The sequence below is a fragment of the Thunnus albacares genome, chromosome 15, assembly GCF_914725855.1.
Source record: "Thunnus albacares chromosome 15, fThuAlb1.1, whole genome shotgun sequence".
Lineage (NCBI taxonomy): Eukaryota > Metazoa > Chordata > Actinopteri > Scombriformes > Scombridae > Thunnus > Thunnus albacares.
This window is the reverse complement of record NC_058120.1, coordinates 29,534,413-29,557,213: the sequence shown is the minus strand read 5'-3', so window position 1 is coordinate 29,557,213 and position 22,801 is coordinate 29,534,413. Positions and strand designations below refer to the sequence as shown.

Here is a 22,801-nt window from a genome sequence, read left to right as displayed (position 1 = left end):
GACGACGGCGTCCCCTGCAGGCTAGCCATCATGGCGGACGTGGACCCGGACACCCTGCTGGAGTGGCTGCAGATGGGTCAGGGCGACGAGCGCGACATGCAGCTCATCGCTCTGGAGCAACTCTGCATGCTGCTGCTCATGTCAGACAACGTCGACCGCTGCTTCGAGACGTGAGTTTCCACCTGTCAATCACAAACCTCACACACGCGGCCGCTGATCAGGAGGTCAGAGGTCAGAGGACTCTGCAGTGACCCCTCCCTCCCTCCTCCCTCCCCTCCTTCTCTGTCCAGGTGTCCTCCTCGGACGTTCCTCCCGGCGCTCTGTAAGATCTTTCTGGACGAGAGCGCTCCGGACAACGTGCTGGAGGTCACGGCTCGAGCCATCACCTACTACCTGGACGTGTCGGCGGAGTGCACCCGCAGGATCGTGGGAGTGGACGGAGCCATCAAAGCGCTGTGCAACCGGCTGGTGGTGGTGGAGCTCAACAACCGGACCAGCAGAGACCTGGCAGAGCAGTGTGTGAAGGTCAGAGAGGAAACCAGGTTTCTGCTGTGATTCACGGCTCGGCTGCACAGATCAATACATGAAACACTTTAGAGATCTGGATAATCAATACCTTACATTTATAGTAAATATTCAGAGGTTTTATGTGTCGTTCATGACGGTGAACTACTGAAGACGTCACCTTGAGAAGTTTTCTGACATTTTATAGACAAATGAACCTGCAGATTAATTGATAATGAAAGTAATGATAAGTTGCGACGCTGGTGCCATTAAGTAGTGTATGAACGTCCCAGTATGACCCAGCAGGACAGTTTTAATGTGCAAACATCTGGATCTGAATGTTGCACATATTCTTACTAATAACGTGATCATTTAAACCTCGTTAAAGATCAATGTCTGTGATCAGAGAAGCAAAAACTTCCACATCTGTCTGATACTGTGAATAAAAAACAAGTTTTCCAGCTGCTGAACATCTGTCGCTCTGTAACGTTGGTCTTCCTGATCCAAACCTGCCGCCTGTTACCCTCAACGATACTCCACTGTAGCTGATTAGTCGATTCATCGATTAGTTGTCTATTTAGATAATCAATGAATTGTTTGGAATCATTTTTTAAGATGAATATTTCAGATTCCAGCTGTTTCTTTAGTCTTCTGACAGTAAAAATGAAGCTGCTGCGTTTTATAAATCAAAACAACTTTATCGTTCATCTTTGTTGCACAAAAGTATAAACGTGTCTTCAGCAGCATCAACATCACATCAAACATCACAAAAACAATAAATAAATCAACATTTTACACTCTATTAGATGTAAGAAGAATAAATTACTATAAATAATTTCAGACTAGTAAAGAAGTAAAGTGTCTGGTGATGTTTGGTTGGTGAGACGAAGCCTGTAAGGAGGATTTAAACCCGCCGTGTTTATATCAGTCTGCATGTTGTTGTTTTTTTTTTAGAGATGCAGATTTTCAGGAGTTTAGAGGATCAGACAACAATGAGTTTACAGACTTTATAGAGCTGCTGCAGCTGCTGAATCACTGCTGAACGTCTGATAACATCCTGTAGTAACAAGAAACTAACAAACATCACATCTGTTGTTGTTCCTTCTGGTCTCAGTAACGACACGCTGTCACAGGCTAGCAGCACGCTAGCAGCATGCTAGCAGCACGCTGACATCACGCTAGCAGCACGCTAACAGCATGCTGACAGCATGCTAACATCACGCTAGCAGCACGCTAGCAGCACTCAGACTAACCGGCCTGTTTCAGGTGACACATGTACTCTTCTCTCTCGCTGATGGAAACGTCAGTCAACGGAGAGAAATCAGTGTTTTTATCTGGCGGCGGAGCCGTTCAGGGCCGTGATGTCATCAGTCAGAGTCGGTCTCGTCACGGCGTCTCTTATCTGCGGTGTCGTTATCATGAACGAGGCCAGTGTGTCAGAGCGGCTTGTAGCAGGAGGGTTAACTGAGGCTGATCCACACAGGAAGCGTTCAGCGTCTTCTGACCTCACAACCAGCAGCAGAAGCTTCACATCACATCACACAGTCTGCCTGCAGTGAAACAGACGGACTGTGGAGCCTCAATCAATCAATGTTAATAAGCTGAAATACAGCAGGACAGTTGTGTGATTGAAACAGCTGCCTGAGCAGATTAGACTTCACTAAACGTGACAGAAATAGACTCCGAGTGTAAGAAACCTCGGGGGGGGGGGGGGGAGTGTCTGAAACGCTGAGTCAGTCTGCACTGATGCGTTTTAATAAGACGGAAACGTATCTGATGCTTGAGACTATTTCTAAAATGTCTTTCCTGTGAATCGGCAGTAAGACGTTCTAATAAGCACAGACGATGAGCGCCGGGCTCTGCGTCGGCGGCGGCGTCACCGCAGGCAGCAGCAGGTCTCCACCATGTGCTAGCAGACGTTTTATTTATACTCTTCACAGACACTCGTCTTCTTTATTCAGGCCTCGGTTCGTCTCGGTCTCATGTCTCGACACTGATCTGTTGTGCTGATTAGAAGCAGAAAGATGCCGTTTATCCATCAGAGCAGCTATTTTTATGATGTCGTCAGGTGCTGTTTGATCTCCTGTTTTTAAAGGACAGGTTCACAAGTTTTCAACCAGCAGTCAGGTGTCTGTAATCATTCCTCCTGTTCATACTGGATGATAAAAGTCTGTGTGAAGCTTCTATTCAGCTTCAGCAGTCTGAGTTCGTCATATCAAGTGGATATCTGACACATTTACAGTCTCTGTGTTTCCCTGTTGAGCTGCAGGTGGAAGTATAGTAACAAAAAGAGGAACTTTAACACTAAAAAGACTGTAACGTTGAAAGATATCTACTTGATTTGACTCATTTGGACGCTGAAGCTTCATATTAGCTTCAGATAAACTTTTAAATCCATTTTTTCTATCTCTGTTTGTAACGCCGGGGGGTTCGTGTGTCTCTCTCTCTCTCTCCAGGTGCTGGAGTTGATCTGCACCAGGGAGTCCGGCGCCGTGTTCGAGGCCGGCGGTCTGAACTGCGTGCTGAGTTTCATCAGAGACAGCGGCCACCTCGTCCACAAAGACACGCTGCACTCGGCCATGGCCGTGGTCTCCCGCCTCTGCAGCAAGATGGAGCCTCAGGATTCGTCTCTGGAGACGTGCGTGGAGTCTCTGTCCAGCCTCCTCAAACACGAAGACCACCAGGTAACGAGCAGAGAGAGACGCCGCTACTCAACGCTTCTTTCTCTTCTAACTGTTTTATGTATTTATTAATGACAGAAGCTGGTTGTGTTTTTATAAGGTGACAGCAGGACGTCAGAGAGTCTAGACGAGTATTGATTATGGGATGTTTAGATGCTAAATAGATGCAGAACAGGATGAGTCTCACAGTGATGGACGATCAGATCACTGAAGTATTAAGAGTCCAGAAAAAGTTCAAGAAATTAAAAGTAAAATAGCAGAAATATTAAAATTTCACCAAACTCATATTTCTTGTCATATATTTGAGACTTTATATTATATTTGAAAACAGCTAAAATATGCAGCATGAAGCAGGAGAATCTGCTGCATCGACCAATAAAAACCATCCAACTGTAATAACTTTATTATTACACTAATTATTACACTAATGACCATCTTTACTGCCTCATCTTACCTTTTGATTTTAGAAGAATATTATTAACTCAAAATATTAAAAATACATTTTTTTATTACACACAAACATGCAGTGGGGTTTTTACGAGCCCTGAAGTGTCTTCAGATCTTCCTCAGGATGCAAAAACTTCCACCAATCAGAGAGGAAGCAAACATGCAGCCTGAGAGACGAAACTCAGGGTTCAAATAAAAAGACAAAGACGTTTGTGTTGATGGTTGATTGAAGATGAATCAGACGAGCGTATCGACATTAATCTGGAGTTTCAGATGTTCATGTTCAGTACGTCTGACGGATGTTTCAGCCGAGCGTCTCCTGAAGGCGACGTGGCGTTTTAACGAGTGTTTAACTGACCCGATCTCTGTCCTGCAGGTATCAGACGGTGCTCTGCGCTGCTTCGCCTCATTGGCCGACAGGTTCACCCGCCGCGGCGTGGACCCCGCCCCTCTCGCCAAACACGGCCTGACGGAGGAGTTGCTGTCCCGCATGGCGGCCGCCGGCGGCACGGTGTCAGGCCCCGCCTCTTCCTGTAAGCCCGGCCGGACGTCGACGGGCGCCGCCCCCTCGGCCCCGGACTCCAAACTGAGCAACCAGGTGTCGACCATCGTCAGCCTGTTGTCCACGCTGTGCAGGGGGTCGCCGCTCGTCACGCACGTAGGTCGACGCCTCAAAACGCACCACGAGACGGAAAACAGGAAGTTATTTCTTTACTTATTTTATCTTTTCTTCTTTCAGGACCTGCTGCGCTCCGCTCTGCCCGACTCCATGGAGTCCGCTCTGGGAGGAGACGAGCGCTGCGTGCTGGACACCATGCGGCTGGTGGACCTCCTGCTGGTGCTCCTGTTCGAGGGACGCAAGGCGCTGCCCAAGTCCACGGCGGGCTCGACGGGTCGGATCCCCGGCCTGCGACGCCTGGACAGTTCAGGGGAGAGATCGCACCGACAGCTCATCGACTGTATCCGCAGCAAGGACACGGACGCTCTGATCGACGCCATCGACACCGGAGGTAAAGACTACGTTACCCATGAGCCTCGGCGGTTGTTGCTGTGTTAACAGCGTCAGGCGGAGCCCAAACTGAATGAATCCAAATTTATCCAAAGCTGAACATCTCTGTACAGGACGCAGTCTCGTAGTTTAATCGCTTATTTAATGATTTAATGATGTTTTAAGGATTTTACTTTGTAGTTCTTTTGGTTTGATGATCATAAAATAACTTTTTGTGGCAGATTTGTTGTGTAGAGTTTGGGACAGGAGTCAGAGTTCTTTGTTTTATATAAGAGGTTCTGTTTGTGTCTGATGAGAGCGTGATGTCACTGCAGGAGTGTTTGGTGTCTCATTAAATCCATGAGTTGGTCACTGACGAGACTTGATAGACTAACTAAACTAACTAACTGAAGTAGTTCACTCCTGCAGTACAATCTAACTTTGGGAATTTTACAAAGAAGCGGATTATTTTAAAGCACAGCGACGTCTTCTCACAGTGAAAATCTCAGTTGTGGTTTTGTTGTCGGTGTTTCGGTGACAGATGATAACTGATCGACTGCTTTCTGTTGCAGCCTTCGAGGTGAATTTCATGGACGATGTCGGACAAACGCTGCTTAACTGGGCTTCAGCTTTCGGCACACAGGAAATGGTAAAGAAAACTAAACACACACACACACACACACACACACACACACACACACACACACACACACACAGACCCAGAACTAGCTGCTCGGCTTGGGATTGGTTTAGGATTTTGTACCGACGTTCTTTGTATCCAGAGGATGAAATCTGTCTAATTGATCCCCGTCGACAGACATTAACACCTCTCTGCCTCTAAAACTATCGACTGAACTCATATTAATCTCAACTGTAGGTTGAGATTAAAGGAGCCGTCCTTAAAGCAGCTGAAAGACAAACCACCTTCTCAACCATCACATAAAAATATTCACACTCATGAAATAAAAGGAGGGAACAGAGTTGCTGTTTCACGCTGCAAATACATTTTTAGCCTTCATCAACTCCTTCATCATCTTCACACTCATGATGGACAGAGTTAAAAATAATCATTTAAAAAAAGGATGAAAATGATGCAGCAGAACGAGAGATGTCGTCTTTTTTTTTTATTCCACGCATTCCTCTTCATTGTCAAACACCTGGCGCCTACATTACCCACAATGCAACTGGACTGCTGACAGTGATGCAGGAGACAAAAGGCTTTATAACACAAAATACACTCAGCTGGAAAATCACTGCAGTTCTCCTTTAAGTTTGACCGACTGTGTTGTCGTCGTTACAGGTTGAGTTCCTGTGTGAGAGGGGGGCGGATGTCAACAGAGGTCAGAGGTCATCCTCACTACACTACGCTGCCTGTTTCGGACGCCCACAAGTAGCCAAGGTAACACACTTACACACTTACAGATGAAGGTTCTTTGATTCTTTGTTTATCAGCAGCTAGCGAGTTTTAACTTTAATCACCTACAGTGATGTTTGTGTAGCAAACATCTGATTGGCTGCTCTGATTGGCTGCTCTGATTCCTCCGTCATGTCTGTGTTGCAGACGCTGCTGCGACACGGAGCCAACCCCGACCTGAGAGACGAGGACGGAAAAACTCCTCTGGACAAGGCCAGAGAGAGAGGACACAGTGAGGTGGTGGCTATACTGCAGTCCCCCGGTTAGTAGACCCGTAATACTGCAGTAATACTACTGTCAGCTATCGGATACTACCAGTACTACCAGTACTACCAGTACTACCACAGGCTGAGACGTTAACTTTGACGTCGGCTCAGATCAGGATATTTTTGTACTTGTTAAACCGATCGTCACGTTTCCAGACTGTGAACTTTAATCTGGAACGTGTGCAGAGACGTTCAGCAGCTCATCAGCTGATGCAGGAGTTTAATACAATAAACAATAAACAAGTTGTAAAGACACAAAAACATTGATTAATTTATCAGCGCTTATATATTTAATATATAGAAATGTTTCTTAATAGTAAAAAGCCTGTTTGCACACGTTTCTTGGTATCAAAAGACTCATCAAATCAAAGTTTTAAGCACTGAAGATGATCCTAGTCTTCATCAGTGTTGTTAGAGCTGCAACGATTAATCAAGTGATCGATTGACAGAAATTAATCAGCAACTATTTTGATATTTGAGTGATTTTTTTTTTTTTCCAGGCGTAAATGCTAAATATTTTCTAGTTCCAGCTTCTCACATGTGACAGTTTGCTGTTTTTCTTTGAATATCTTCAGATTTTAGACTGTTAATCAGATAAAAACAGTAAGTTTAAAGGGTTAAATCTGTATTATGGTTTATTTATGGTTTATTAGGGTATTTAGACATCCTGAAGATATGATTTTCAACACCATCAGAAATACAGACGCTCCTCTTTCTGTGAGAAAAACGATGTGGAGATGCTGTACTGGTGTGTTGTAGTTCTCAGCACGGCCACCAGAGGTCAGCGTCTCTGCTGGTGGAACAAAGATGGCGACTGTGAGTGTTGCAGAATCATGGAAATATCTCCTCATACGACTCGAACTAGAGATGACTTCTTCCAACTACAGAAGCAGTTTATTATTAGTCACATGATTTTATCCGACTGTCAGTCTGCCGCCTGCCTGCGCATCATCTCCGTTCAGCCCGCTGACGCGTCGGTGTGGTTGCTTATTTCCTGTCTGTCAGTTATTCTAAAGGCCAGAAGTGTGTTGTTGTATGTCTGAGTAGGTTAACGGCATATTAAACACACAACAATGTCATTTATCATAAACCTTGATGAACTCTGTGGTTCCTCCGTCTGTCAAATGAAACTAAACTACATGAAATTAAACTGTAGATGAAGAGTTTGTGCTCTAAGTCGACCTTCATGCACCTGTAGACGGAGCACTGAACGTAAGAGCTGGTGATAAAATGGTTTGTACTGCAGCTACTTATTGATAATATATGTTTGTATTGTTTATAATGTTTTGGTTAAATGTTTTGTTATGTATGTGAACAGCTAGATATTGGAGGTTAAAGGTCATCCAGCTCCGGTGAAGTAATACAAACGTGTGTGTGTGTGTTGCAGGAGACTGGATGTGTCCGGTGAACAAGGGCGACGACAAGAAGAAGAAAGATGTGAACAAGGAGGAAGAGGAGGGCAGCGAGCCTAAAGGAGACCCAGAAATGGCTCCGATCTACCTGAAGAGACTTCTGCCTGTTTTTGCACAAACATTTCAGCAAACCATGCTGCCTTCTATTAGGTAAACTGTCCCCAAAACTACTGGATACACAGACATGAAGGGTTCACCTGCATCCATGTAAACAGGATTCATTCAGTTCCTGATCAGCACCAGACGCTGGAAACAGTTCTCTGGTCTCAGGTTTTGACTGCTGGCTGTGTTTTTATTCATGTTTTAGGAAAGCCAGTCTGGCTCTGATCAGGAAGATGGTTCACTACAGCAGTGAAGTCCTGCTGAAGGAGGTGTGTGACAGCGAGGCGGGACACAACCTGCCCACGGTGCTGGTGGAGATCACTGCTACTGTCCTCGACCAGGAGGTACACACACTCACACACACACTCACACACACTCACACACACTCACACACACTCACACACACTCACACACACAGACACACACTCACACACACACACACGCACACTCACACTCACTCACACACACACACTGACTCACTCACTCACACACACACACACACTCACACACACACACACACACTCACACACACACACACACACACACACACACACACACTCACACACTCACACACACACACTCACACTCACTCACACACTCACACTCACTCACACACACTCACACACACACACTCATACTCACACACAGTCACACACTCACACTCACACACAGTCACACACACTCACACACTCACTCACACACACACTCACACACACACACACTCACACACACACACACACACACACTCACTCACACACACACTCACACACACACACACTCACACACACACACACACACACAGAAGAGGAAGTGATAACTCAGAGCAAAGCATCAACAGTATTTTAACACTGAAGGGGAGAAGTAACTTATTTTGTAACCTCTGTTCTTTAAAGCTATAATATGTAATTATTCCACATTAAAATGTCTAAAAACAACTAGAATAACTTACACACATACAAGATAATACATCGGCGTTGTGGTTGTTCCACACAAACTGTTATAAATGGACTTTTATTCAGTTTTAAGACACATTTTCATGATAAATTTAGGTGGTTTAACTATATCTTTTAGCTGGAAGAAGGATTTTAGTCATTGGACGTCTGGATCTTAAGTTATCAGAGAAATAAACTGGACAAACGTTAGCAGCAGCTCGGCTAACAGGCCCTCCAGGAAGTCCGGTGGTCACCAAACATCGTCAGAGAAATATTGATTTTTTTATTTTATTTTTTATTTTCATTTTTTTAGGTGAAACAGATTTAATTAGTGTTTTAATGATTTTAATCTGCGTGTCCGTTTGTTCTGGAGAGGAGGAGACCTCTGCGGGTAAAAACATCCTGAATGATGAACACTGGAGTAATCCTATCCCGGTGAAGCTGGTTATTTAACAACAAAGACAACAACTCCCATGATCCCTTGCTACTTCACACCGTCATCACACTCCGTCTGTTGTTATTGTTTTGATTGAGACGCCTAGCGGCTGAAATTACATGTTGTGCGTTTAACTACAAGAATAAGGCTAAAGCTAAAGAGCCAGATGTTTCCCTCAGGAGCAAAAACAGCTAAAAGAGAAACACGACGACTGGTCAATGATGATGTTGTAACTGCTGGATGTGGAAATAAGTTCAATATATCGACTTAAAGCTGATGATGTGTCAGTTACTGCAGGTTTAAAGTCCCAGTGAAATGACCAGTACACCTTCCCAGTTTAAATCCTGTGTCTCTGTGTTAATTGTTTATTTATCTCTTGTTATATGTCTCGAAATCTGTATCATCATCTTTTCTCTTCCTGTAAAACAGTTATAAATGTTTGATGACTCATCAGTGTTTACAAAGGTTCATCCAGGCAAATGTGACTCTGAGTGACTCTAAACCGCTCAAATATTCCGTTTAACTGGGAAATACGTCACAGTACAGAAGCTAAAGACGCTCTAACTCAGTTTCACTTTAAGGAAATCAAACTGGTCTTCAGGATGTTTGAATCCTGATCCACATATTTCTCATAACTGATATTTCACCAACACCAACTATTCCATCAGTTTAGTTTTTATAATAAACTTTCTTCATGACTATAAAGACGTATATATTCTCTGTGTGTGTGTGTGTGTGTTTGTCAGGACGATGACGACGGTCACCTGCTGGCGCTGCAGATCATCAGAGATCTGGTGGATAAAGGAGGAGACGTTTTTCTAGACCAGCTGGCCAGACTGGGAGTCATCAACAAGGTGTCAACACTGGCTGGACCGGCGTCCGACGACGAGAACGAGGACGAAGCCAAACCTGAGAAGGTAAAGAGAGAGAGTGTGTGTGTGTGCGCGCGTGTGTATGTCTGTGTGTGTCTGTGTGTGTCTGTGTGTGTCTGTCTGTGTGTCTGTCTGTGTGTCTGTCTGTGTGTGTGTCTGTGTGTGTGTCTGTGTGTGTGTGTGTGTGTGTGTGTCTGGTGTCTTTCATACCGTCTGCTTAAAGCAACATGCAAGTAAATTTCATATTGAAATTTGTCAATCCTACAAAAGCACATGTGAACTTAAACAATGTGTGTAAATGCTTTGCTTATAGATGTGATGTTGACTAATAATTATCTATAATTAACTACTGAACTAAAGCTGCAACGAATAATCAATCAAGATGATAATCAGCAACAAATTTGATCATTTTCAGTTATTTTTCCGTCAGGAATGCTGGTTGTAGTTTCTCCAGTTGGAGGATTTTCTGCTTTTTTTTCTGTTACACTTGATAGTAAACTTCATATTTTTGGGTTTTTGAACTGTTGGTTGGATAATATAAATATATAATATAAATAATGCAGCAGTTAAACAGCTTTTGAAGTTAAATTTAAGACATTCTTCTTTTCTCTAACGCCTGGTTTTCTCGGAGGAAAAAGGATGTTTTAAATGTGTGTTTGTGGACCGTGTTAAAGGTGTGAAGTTTAGTCAGAATATTTAGATTATTATTTATTTTAGTGAGAACAATCTAGGAATCCTCCCATCCATCCAAATAAGTTTGATGAAGGCAAGAACGTGCTTGTGAAGTTTATCTTTATTTAAATTGATTATTTTCAATCACAATGTTTGAGTATTTACCATCTAGGAAAATATCAAAATATAAAAACATGGTTGAACTTGGAAACAATTTTTGCAGATTTGAGGAATAAAGATGACCTTGAGCACATGTAGCACATCTGACTCTGTGTGTGTGTGTGTGTGTGTGTGTGTGTGTGTGTGTGTGTGTGTGTGTGTGTGTGTGTGTGCTCCTGCAGGAGGAGGAGGTGCAGGAGGACGCGAGGGAGGTCCAGCAGGGGAAGCCGTATCACTGGAGGGACTGGTCCATCATCAGGGGGAGGGACTGTCTCTACATCTGGTCGGACGCCGCCGCCCTCGAGCTCTCCAACGGCTCCAACGGCTGGTTCAGGTTCATCCTGGACGGGAAGCTGGCGACCATGTACTCCAGCGGGAGTCCAGAGGGGGGGTCGGACAGCTCCGGTACGACACACACACACACACACACAACTTTCTTCTTCATTCTTCTCTCCTTCTCCTGCTTTTCTCTCATGTTCATGTTCTTTGAACTCGTCTTTCTTCTCGTTTACTTTCCATCCTCCTATTTTCCTCTCGTGAAATTCCTCCTCTCCTCTTCCCACTTTTCCTTTTTCCTCTCCTCACGCTGCCATTTCCTCTTCTTTTCTTCCCTCTCTCTCTTGTCTCTCATCCCATTTCTCTCCTCCACTATTGCTTTCTTTCCCCTCATCCTTTGTCGTCATGATTTCTACACCCTCCCAACTTTTTCCTCCCCTCACCGTCCTCCTCTTTTCTCTTCCTTCCCTCTCCTCCCTCTTTCTCATCTCATGTCTGCCTCTTATCTCCTCCATTTATGCCTTCTCTCTTTCTCCCTTTTTCCTGATCTCATCTCTTATCTCTCACACTGATTCTCTCCGTCCTTACTACTTCTTCTCTCCCTCCTCTCTCTCCCTCCCTCCCCCTGCAGAGTCTCGCAGTGAGTTCCTGGAGAAGCTGCAGCGAGCGAGGAGTCAGGTGAAACCAGTAACGGCCAGTCAGCCCATCCTGTCCAGCGTGGGTCCCACCAAGCTGACGGTGGGGAACTGGTCTCTGACGTGCCTGAAGGACGGAGAGATCGCCATCCACAACTCGGACGGCCAGCAGGCCACCATCCTGAAGGAGGACCTGCCCGGATTCGTCTTCGAGTCCAACAGAGGAACCAAACACTCGTTCACCGCAGAGACGTCGCTTGGTGAGTTCGACCACGTTTCACTCGTATATCAGAGTGAATATTTAAGTGTGATTGTGTAAAATTATTTTGACACATTGTGTGTATTTTACTGACAGTCACTTGCACCAATCACTGACCTCCGACTCTTAACTCTGAAGGAACTTCACTCTGTAACGATCAGAGTGAGACGTCTTCTGTCTAGAGGATTTATCACTTTCATCATTTACACTGATCAGTAGATAGTTTGACACCAGAACCTTCAGTGTTTGGATAAAGTAGCTCCTGAAAAATGTGCATCAAAGTCAGGAAGCTGCAGTTTTTATTCTGATGTGTCAGATTTATATTTAATCCACACTGCAGATCTTCTGCTGCTTAAGATCAGATGTTTAAGGGATCAGGACCAGAACATCCATAGTTTTTAATGTACAAAATAGTTTCTGTGTGTAGAAATATTACATAAATCATAGAAGTTGATTGGAAGAGACGCCTACATGATTTAAGCTTTATTAGGTTTCGAAAAGACAAAAATAAACAGCTGAGTTTTAACAGTCGAATGAATTTGAACTGACCTTTTTGAAGTTGAAGTGCTTTTAGAAAACAGTCTGTGGATTTGTTTCATCGTACACATGAACATGTTTATGTTTTCCTGCTTACAGGCTCTGAGTTTGTAACGGGCTGGACGGGGAAGCGAGGCAGGAAGCTGAAGTCGAAGCTGGAGAAGACGAAGCAGAAGGTGAAGAGCATGGCGAGGGAGCTGTACGACGACCACTTCAAAGCTGTGGAGAGCATGCCCAGAGGAGTGGTGGTCACGCTGAGGAACATCTCCACACAGCTGGAGTCGGCCTGGGAGCTGCACACCAACAGACAGGTAACACACACACACACACACAGACACACACACACACACACACACACACACACACTGTTCACACATGTTCAGTTCACACGTCTCCAGTGATTCACTTGTGATCAGATCTCACTTCCTCGCTCTAAATGCAGATAAAGACGTGCATTATTTCCGCTCGCAAAGACCAAATGTGTTGGTGTTGGTGTTGTTTTGAACTGGTGGTAGGCAGCAGTGCACTTCCTGTGACTAGTCTACCTGAAATAAAAAGAAGAGGAAGTTTGTAAAAATCAACACTCACCAGCTTCAAGCAGGAATCAGACGGTGTTTTGCGTTTAGAGTCCATGTTGCCTGTTGTCGTTGTGGCTTCTTGTTGTTTTGCACTTTTTAATATGATGCCGTTGGCGCACAAATAATAATAATAATAATAAACTTTATTTGTATAGCACCTTTCATACAAAATGCAGCTTAAAGTGCTTCACATTAAAAAGATAATAACAAAAAAATAGATAAATAAATAAATAATTGAGAACATTAACAGGAAGAATAAAAGGAGGCAAACAAGAGAAATGAGAGATACATTAAAACAGAGGAGACACAGCTATTAATCTGAAGTAAAAGACATAATCATTCATGAATAAGAATACAAAGGCCTTTTTAAATGGATTAAAATGTTTTAGTGTATGATACGGTGTAAAACTCATACTATAGAAGGTTAAAAAGATGTTTTTAAGTGTCGTTTAAAGCTTTCAACAGAGACTGATACTCTCTGATGTCTTTAGGTAAAGCGTTCCAGAGTTTGGGAGCAGAATTGGGGGGGGAAAAAAAAAAAAGTGAGAACGTACTGACTGTCAGTGGATTAGGAGTGTGTGTGGCTCAGGACATCCACATGCAGCCCAGACCACCTCCGAATGTGGTCTGAAGGATCTGATCTCAGGCCCTGTTTACACCTGGTATTAACACGCGTCTCCATACGCGTCCTGAGTGACCACATGTGATCGGATCTCTCTTCCTCGCTCTATATGCAAATAAACACGGACGTCATTTCCGTTTTCAAAGACCAAATTGGCTGTTTTTAACCGGTCTGCTGGAAAATAGAGGACGCCAGTGGAGTAGGCGGTCCCTCAGTGTGGCCCAGGATGCATTGCTGCTAAATGAATGTGGCCACATGCGGCCCAGACCACCTCCAAACGTGGTCTGAACCATTGGATCTCCATGAACGGCACATGAACACCTCCTCCACACTGAAAAGCTGCCGTTCACTGATTTTCTGTATGTTTGTGTATTTTTGTGAACAGTGTATTGAAGGTGAGAACACGTGGAGGGACCTGATGAAGACGGCTCTGGAGAACCTGATTGTAGTTCTGAAGGATGAAAACACCATCTCTCCGTACGAGATGTGTAGCAGTGGCCTGGTCCAGGCGCTCTTCACTGTCCTCAACAATGTGAGTCATCATCATCATCTTCATCATCATCATCATCGTCGTCGTCTGACAGCCCATAAAGATGCTGACAGTCACCGTGTGTTTGTGTGTTTGTGTGTTTGTGTGCAGAGTGTGGAGCTGGACCTGAAACACGATTGTAAGCCTTTAATGGAGAGGATCAATGTCTTTAAGGCGGCTTTCAGCGAGAATGAAGACGATGAAAGGTAACGACGTGTTCACACCTTTAATCTGTCAGTCTGAAGATCATTCTGGACACTATTATTATTATTATTATTATTATTATTATTATTATTATTATTAAAGTTTTGTATTTTTCATAAGTTTTTATTTTTATTTAGTTTTAATTTGAGTTCAGTCTAGTTTCAGGTAGTTTCCAGACTGGGTTTGCATGTTTCAGTTTAGTTTTTATTAGTTTTAGTTTTTATTATAATATGAAGTTTATTTATCAGGGCAAGACTTCAGAAGTTCATAATAATTATTACAATACAAACACAACTTTGTGAAGACTCACAGACATGTAAACAGTCTCAATAAACATCCAGATGGACAAAGACTAAAACTAAAGACATTTTCTGTATATTTTTATTTTATTTTAGTTTTGTAATATTGTTTGTTAGTTTAAGTCTAGTTTTTATTTTTATTTCGGTTATTTGAAATGTTTTTTCTCATCTGGTTTTTAAATTTTTCTTTAACTATAATAACTTTCATCCTGACTTCATGATGATCAGTAACTTTGGATTCATCAGATTATTGATTAGTTGAATTAATCTCATATAACTTTGACAGTAAATAAAACTTTGATACCTTTTACTGAACAGCTGTTATTTTCCAGTTTAAATCCAAAGATATTTTATTTATTATGAGGAAAATCAGTAAATCATCACATTTAAGAACCTGAAACCAGCAAATATTCGGCATTTTTACTTGAAAATTGACTTCAATGATCAATTCTGTCGATCGATTCATCAACTAACGGTTGCAGCTCTACAATATGAGCTGAATAGTTTGTTTTTGGCTGCTGATCCGACATCTTTACATCATATTTTGATCTCTTCTGAAGTGCATTTTACATTTTTGGCAATTTACATATTCACCAGTGAATCAGTAATTGTTAAACAGATTATTAGTATTTATTGACTCTTTATTATTATTAACAGTGGCTTTTGTCTATATTGACACTATATTGATGTCAGTAAATCAGTAAACTTCCCTCCAATGAAAACCTTTCACTGTTCCTCTAATTTACATACAAGTTAAAACAAAACTGATGAAGATCTGCAGACTGAACAGATCCTGTCAGACTTCTTGGTGTCGTAATTATTAAATCCCAACTAACTAACAAACATGTTGTTGTTGTTTAAACGTTTCTATAAATAAGGAGGTCAAACTGACGTCCTCCATGTTTGTTGTTGTTTGTGCAGCCGACCAGCTGTTGCCTTAATCCGTAAACTGATAGCTGTGCTGGAGTCAATAGAACGTCTACCTCTACACCTGTACGACACTCCAGGCTCCTCCTACAACCTGCAGGTGAGTCTGAGTCTCAGTTCACCGCTGGAGTTTGTTATATTATTATATATTTTAGTGTAGACGTGGAGTTGTTTGGCGTCAGTATCTTTAGTCTTAATGGACTGTGTGTGTGTGTTTGTTTGTGTGTTTCAGATCTTGACCAGGAGGTTGCGGTTCCGTCTGGAGCGAGCGCCAGGTGAGACGGCTCTGATCGACCGGACGGGTCGCATGTTGAAGATGGAGCCGCTGGCGACTGTGGAGTCTCTGGAGCAGTACCTGCTGAAGATGGTGAGGACGCACTCAGTAACACACACACACACCACTCAAAGGGCTGCAACGGACAATTATTTTTATTATCTATGAGTCACTTCAACACGATGTTCTGGATTCTAAGGTGACATCATTAAACTATCACATTTACAGTAATGTAATTCTCACATCTGAGAGCCTGAAATCAGCAAATATTTCTGCTTTACAGACAGAATGTGTAACTACAATCCTGTTTGTCCTCCAGGTGGCGAAGCAGTGGTACGACTTCGAGCGCTCCTCTTTTGTCTTTGTGAGGAAGCTGAGGGAAGGACAGACCTTCACCTTCAGACACCAACACGACTTCGACGAGAACGGCATCATATACTGGGTCGGAACCAACGCCAAGTAAGAACAGCGAAGCTTTATTTCAACCCTTTTCAATACAGTTTAAAATGGACTTTCTGTTTGCTAATAAGCAGAGTTGAATTGAAGTTTGGTCTGAAATTCGTTTCTGTTCCCTTCAGGACGGCCTATGAGTGGGTAAATCCCGCCGCCTACGGCCTGGTGGTGGTGACATCATCAGAGGGGCGTAACCTCCCTTATGGGCGTTTGGAGGACATCCTGAGTCGGGATAGCTCCGCCCTCAACTGCCACACCAACGATGACAAGAACGCCTGGTTCGCCGTCGACCTTGGCCTCTGGGTCATCCCCTCAGCGTACACCCTGAGACACGCCAGGTAATAAAACAAACGCACACCCTGAGACACGCCAGGTAACGAAACAAACACACACCCTGAGACACGCCAGGTAATAAAACAAACGCACACCCTGAGACACGCCAGGTAATAAAACAAACACACCCTGAGACATGCCAGATAATAAAACAAACACACCCTGAGACATGCCAGGTAATAAAACAAACACACACCCTGAGACACTCCAGATAACGAAACAAACACACCCTGAGACACTCCAGATAACGAAACAAACACACACCCTGAGACACGCCAGGTAACGAAAGGAAAACGCTCTGAAACACACAAGGTAATAAACGTGTTTTATTCTCCTCCTCCTCTTCTTCTTCCTCCTCTCCTCCTCTTCCTCCTCCTGCAGGGGTTATGGCCGCTCTGCGTTGAGGAACTGGGTGTTTCAGGTGTCGAAGGACGGTCAGAACTGGACGACTCTTTACACCCACGTGGACGACTGCAGCCTCAATGAACCGGGGTACGACACTGACGCTGATCCGATGAGTCAAACTAATCAATTAATCAGTTATTGTTTAGTGTTAATTGACAAAATCTAAAGCTCATATTTACAGAAAATGAGACGAGACTTGAAGGCAGCAGAGTTCAGGACTGCAGATGTTGAACGTTGATGGTGTACAGATGTTCATTGGTGTGTGTGTGTGTGTGTGTGTGTGTGTGTGTGTGTGTGTTTCTGTCAGGTCGACGGCCACGTGGCCTCTGGACCCGTCCAAAGAGGAGAAGCAGGGTTGGAGACACATCAGGATCAAACAGATGGGGAAGAACGCCAGCGGTCAGACTCACTACCTGTCTCTGTCCGGCCTCGAGCTGTACGGCACCGTCACCGCCGTCTGCGAGGACCAGCTGGGTGAGGACGCCGTCTGTGGTCGTTTTAAACGATGAGCGAGGCTTCGATGTTTAGTTCATTTAGTCTCAGCGACTGTTGGATGTAAACCTGCCTCTCTCTCTCTCTCTCTCTCTCTCTGCTCCTCTCTCTCTCACAGGTAAAGCTGTGAAGGAGGCGGAGGCGAACCTTCGTCGCCAGCGCCGCCTGTTTCGTTCCCAGGTGATGAAGTACATCGTCCCGGGGGCGCGGGTCGTCCGCGGCATCGACTGGAAGTGGCGCGACCAGGACGGCAACCCGGCCGGCGAGGGCACCGTCACCGGAGAGGCTCACAACGGTAAGACGTCCCTTTAAAAAAAAAAAATCCAACATGTGTGTTATGATCCACCTGAGCAGACAGTTCACCTGTTGTTGTATTTAATGTCTAATACTTTTTCTTCTTTCGTTAACACAAGTCCAGCTTCCTGTTTCTGTCCTCAGAGTCAGTCGTGAGCAGATATTTGTGCCGGCATGTTTTTGAATTTGTGAACTTTTGATTTGTATTTTTCTTGTTTCAAGAATTCCTGACATGAACTAAAGATGCTGAAGTCGCAGAAAATATTGAAGAACTGAATTTAAAATTGGTTCTTCCACCTCAAGTTGAATTTATTTATTTATTTATTTATTTATTTTAGGGATGCATGATATTGGATTTTTTGCCGATACAGATATATGTTCATATGTTTCTCCAGCTGGCTGAGGAGACTATTATACATGCAAGCATAGATTGTACTAAATATGATCAATAAAGACAATATATGAAGGAAGAACTGAGGAAGACTGGAGTTCAGGAGCTCAGCATTAAAACTTTAATGAAGCTGCCAAGTGGGAGCAGCAGCAGAGTTTTCATTGAGTTTATTAGACAGACAGGATTAATGTGTAGGATTTAATCTCTGGTCCACACTCCGGACCAGAAGGTGGCGCTAATGCACCTAATACGCTGGTTACCAACCGCCGGAATAAACCAAAAAGAAGAAGTTGTTTTTTCCAAACAGAGTGGTACATCCTGTCAGTCGAGGTGTTTCCTATCTGTGCAGCCGAACACAGCAGCTCCTCGATGGACTGTGTCACCCTGACGGTCCCGGTGTTTCCTCCGCAGGCTGCACTTCACTCAGCCGCCCGTCAGACCCGCTGCTTCTTCTACACTTTAACCTGAATAACAACCCGGGATCCAACCGGAGCACCGAGCCCCGGTTTGGTGCTCCGGTTGGATATCAATGTTTCTGGATAACTTGTTATCCAGGTTAAAGTGGGAAGAAGCAGCCGGACCGTCAGGGTGAAACAGTCCACTGAGGGAATCACAGTCAGGCGGCGGAGGGGAAGGCGACATATCAGCCTCATAATCGGCAGAATTCACCGTTGCTGATATTTCATTTTAGAGCTTTTATTGGCCGATTCCGATGACGTGCCGATAATATCGTGCATCCCTAATATATTTTTATTTAATTTGATCAAACATGAAGTGTCACAGCAAAGATGAGTCATGAAAACTAGTTTAAGTTCTTCAGACGCAGTTTAACAATCTGCTGGTTCAAATATCTGCTCACACTGTTGTTGGTGTCATTGTGTGAAACAGGTCTGAAGTCAGCAGGTTCCTGACAGGACGATCCTCCGTTAAACACTTTAATAACCCCCTTCACTCTCCTACACATGACCTTTGACCCCTGTGATGTCGGAGGTTGGATATCAATGTTTCTGTTCCAGTTTTGTGTCTGTGCTGAAGACGCAGAGTAACATCTGTACAAACCAGCAATTATATTATAAATGTTCCAGTTCTTCTTTTATAAATAATGATCATCATGAACATCTCGTGCATGTTGTATGAGTCACGCTCTCGTGACGCTGTTCTCGGACACGGTAGAGGGCGCTGTGGACTAAACTACGGCAGGAACACGTGAACGCTGCTGCAGAAAAAGGAGAAAATCTGAAAGTGATGGTTCTTGGTTACGACTGCATGTCACCAGCACGTTATAAAAACACTGTTTTCATCTCTTCAGTGACGTTTAAGTCACATGATTCATGTACTTGAAATCATTTACTCACTAATTAAGTTAATTGTTTTACTGCAGGGCCATTTGTGTTTTTTTTTTTTTTTGTGGTTTTTTTCACCAAATCAAAACACCGCCTGTACGGTAGCTGTGAGCTAGCTAGCAACGGACGTTCAGTTCAGCTTCTGACTGAACTCAGCAGAGACTCCGGTTCTTTCTGTTATTTCCCTCCAGTCTGTTTCCTTTTTCCTCTCGTTTCTGTACGATCATGAAGTACATTCATAAAACCCTCAGATAAGAGCAAAGATTAGTCGCAGGGACGCACGTTAGCGTTAGTTTACGCTGCTGCTGCCCGGTTGAATTCACGCCGCCATCACACCTGAAATTAGCTTCATGTTGAGTGTGAACACTCAGTACGGCTGTTTTTCTATTTTCTGTTCATCCAGACACCAACGTAAACGCTTCAGACGAGCAAAAACAACCTTAAATATTTCAGTGTCTCCACAAATTAAAACTGTTTAAAAGCAGGTGAATGGAAACACTTTATAATCATCTAATCTGACACAGTGAACATCTGACATCATCTGATCCTGACTTCAGCAGCTCACCTCGACAAGAGAAACATAAAACAGATGCACCGCTCTTCCTCTCCTTCCTCTTCCTCTCTTTCCTCCTCCTCCTCCTCTCCGCCTCCTGCTCCTCCTGGTGTTTCTGTGGTTTTTTTTTTTTATTCAGATCAGTGAGCTGAGTACGTGGAGACGCCGCCACCAGCAGCTCCGTTGATTTATTTATTTATTTTATCATTTATGAATCATGAACCAGGATGATCGTTACTGTTGTTTCTGAGTTTAAAATTTCTTTCTTTGTGTGGCTTTGACGCTTTGCATTTGCCAGAAATATCTTTCTACTTTTTGCTTTGATTGTCATTTTCTGTGACTGTGTTCATATTTTTCTCTCTCATCGCTCCACCTGGACCAAGTTAAGAGGATTTAAAAGCTGACAGCAGCGAATGTGTTGTTCTTTTAAAGTCACAGTGAAACAGCAGCAGAGTGATACTTCCTTGTTTGGGCGGCGTATGAAGAGTTAAAGGCACAAGCAAGAATATAAGCAGGTCTCCACTGGTTGCCTCAAAGCAAAATAGAGTCTGGCACATAACAAATTGTTGATTTTTAGTAGGGATGCACGATATTGGATATTTTGTCGATATGATATTTCCAACTCATTGTGGCCGATTGATGCCGATGCTGATATATGTGCATATTTTTCTCCAGCTGGCTGAGGAGACTATTATACATGCAAGCATAGATTGTACTAAATATGATCAAGAAAGACAATATATGAAGGTAGAACTTAGGAAGACTGGAGTTCAGGAGCTCAGCATTAAAACTTTAATGAAGCTGCCAAGTGGGAGCAGCAGAGTTTTCATTGAGTTTATTAGACAGACAGGATTAATGTGTAGGATTTAATCTCTGGTCCACACTCCGGACCAGAAGGTGGCGCTAATGCACCTAATACGCTGGTTACCAACCGCCGTTATAAACCAAAAAGAAGTTGTTTTTTCCAAACAGAGTGATACATCCTGTCAGCCGAGGTGTTTCTTATCTGTGCAGCCGAACTTAGCAGGTCCCTGACGGACTGTGTCACCCTGACGGTCCCGGTGTTTCCTCCACAGGCTGCACTTCACTCAGCTGCCCGTCAGACCCGCTGCTTCTTCCCACTTTAACCTGAATAACAAACCGGAACTCAGTGCTCCGGTTGGATCCACACGGAGAGCCGAGGCTAACGTTAGCTGAGAGGCTAGCGGAGCGTTAGCTGCAGCATGACTGGAGGGAAGCACAGCCAGCTAGCCTCCGCTAGCCTTCTAGGCTCTCCGTGTGGATCCAACCGGAGCACTGAGTTCCGGTTTGTTATTCAGGTTAAAGTGGGAAGAAGCAGCTGGTCTGACGGACAGCTGAGTGAAGTGCAGCCTGCGGAGGAAACACCGGGACCGTCAGGGTGAAACAGTCTGTGGAGGGAAGCACAGTCAAGCGGCAGAGGAGAAGGCGACATATCGGCTTCTCATAATTGGCAGAATTCGCTGATGCCGATATTTCATTTTAGAACTTTTATCGGCCGATACCGATGACGTGCCGATAATATCGTGCATCCCTAATTATTAGACTTTGTATGAACTAAATAAGTGATAAATTGTTAACTAGTGAGCTGCTGGTTAGTAGATTTTATAACAGTCAACCAGAAGCAGGCTGGCTGAAAACTATAAACTATCAACTCAACTCCAGAAAATGACCGTTTGTTTCTCAAGATGTGAAACTGTTCCTTTAACTAACCTGAGCAGGAATGAACAGCCATAGTTGTGAAACACCACCTCACTACAATACGTCCACTTTTTAATATCATTGTGTTTATAACAGTAAGACATTTGAAAACAAGCTCATGGTTCACGTTTCATTGTGACTTTAAAGGGACATTTCACACAAACAAAGTCTTCTGCTGTGATCTGGTCCAGTGTGGAGCAGTGTGGAGCTGCTCTGACTGTAAGCTGCTTCTCTGCTGTCTGTCTACCTCCCTCTACCACTCTCTCTCTCTCTCTCTCTCTCTGTCTCTCTCTCCTCTTTGTCTCTCTCTCTGTCTCTCTCTCCTCTCTGTCTCTCTCTATCTCTCTCTCCTGTCTCTCTCCTCTCCCTCTGTGTCTCTCTCTCTCTCTCTCTCTGTCTCTCTCTCTCTCTCTCTCTCTCTCTCTGTCTCTCTCTCTCTCTCTCTGTCTGTCTCTCTCTCTCTCTCTCTCTGTCTCTCTCTCTCTCTCTCTGTCTGTCTCTCTCTCTCTCTCTCTCTCTCTCTCTGTCTCTCTCTCTCTCTCTGTCTGTCTCTCTCTCTCTGTCTGTCTCTCTCTCTGTCTGTCTCTCTCTCTCTCTCTCTGTCTCTCTCTGTCTCTCTCTCTCTCTCTCTGTCTGTCTCTCTCTCTGTCTGTCTCTCTCTCTCTCTCTCTGTCTGTCTCTCTCTCTGCCGGGTCTCTGACATCCATCCGTCCGTCTCCCTCCTATCTCTCTGTCCATCCAGGCTGGATTGATGTAACCTGGGATGCTGGCGGCTCTAACTCTTACCGTATGG

General features: G+C 44.0%; 1 protein-coding gene across 1 annotated transcript in view; it reads left to right on the top strand.

Annotated features, from left to right (window-relative positions):
• The window catches only part of hectd1 (HECT domain containing 1), a 44,169-nt gene that overhangs the window by 5,319 nt on the left and 16,049 nt on the right, over positions 1-22,801 (top strand). The window contains 24 exon segments of the mRNA XM_044375929.1: positions 21-170; positions 291-525; positions 2,961-3,188; positions 4,009-4,290; positions 4,372-4,642; positions 5,193-5,269; positions 5,921-6,019; positions 6,182-6,296; positions 7,688-7,862; positions 8,020-8,158; positions 9,929-10,099; positions 11,068-11,290; positions 11,793-12,056; positions 12,692-12,903; positions 14,178-14,324; positions 14,433-14,527; positions 15,746-15,851; positions 15,984-16,118; positions 16,345-16,484; positions 16,604-16,816; positions 17,193-17,303; positions 17,524-17,690; positions 17,827-18,003; positions 22,751-22,783. Coding sequence (XP_044231864.1) covers positions 31-170; positions 291-525; positions 2,961-3,188; positions 4,009-4,290; positions 4,372-4,642; positions 5,193-5,269; positions 5,921-6,019; positions 6,182-6,296; positions 7,688-7,862; positions 8,020-8,158; positions 9,929-10,099; positions 11,068-11,290; positions 11,793-12,056; positions 12,692-12,903; positions 14,178-14,324; positions 14,433-14,527; positions 15,746-15,851; positions 15,984-16,118; positions 16,345-16,484; positions 16,604-16,816; positions 17,193-17,303; positions 17,524-17,690; positions 17,827-18,003; positions 22,751-22,783 — 3,955 coding nt within the window. The 5' untranslated portion in view covers positions 21-30.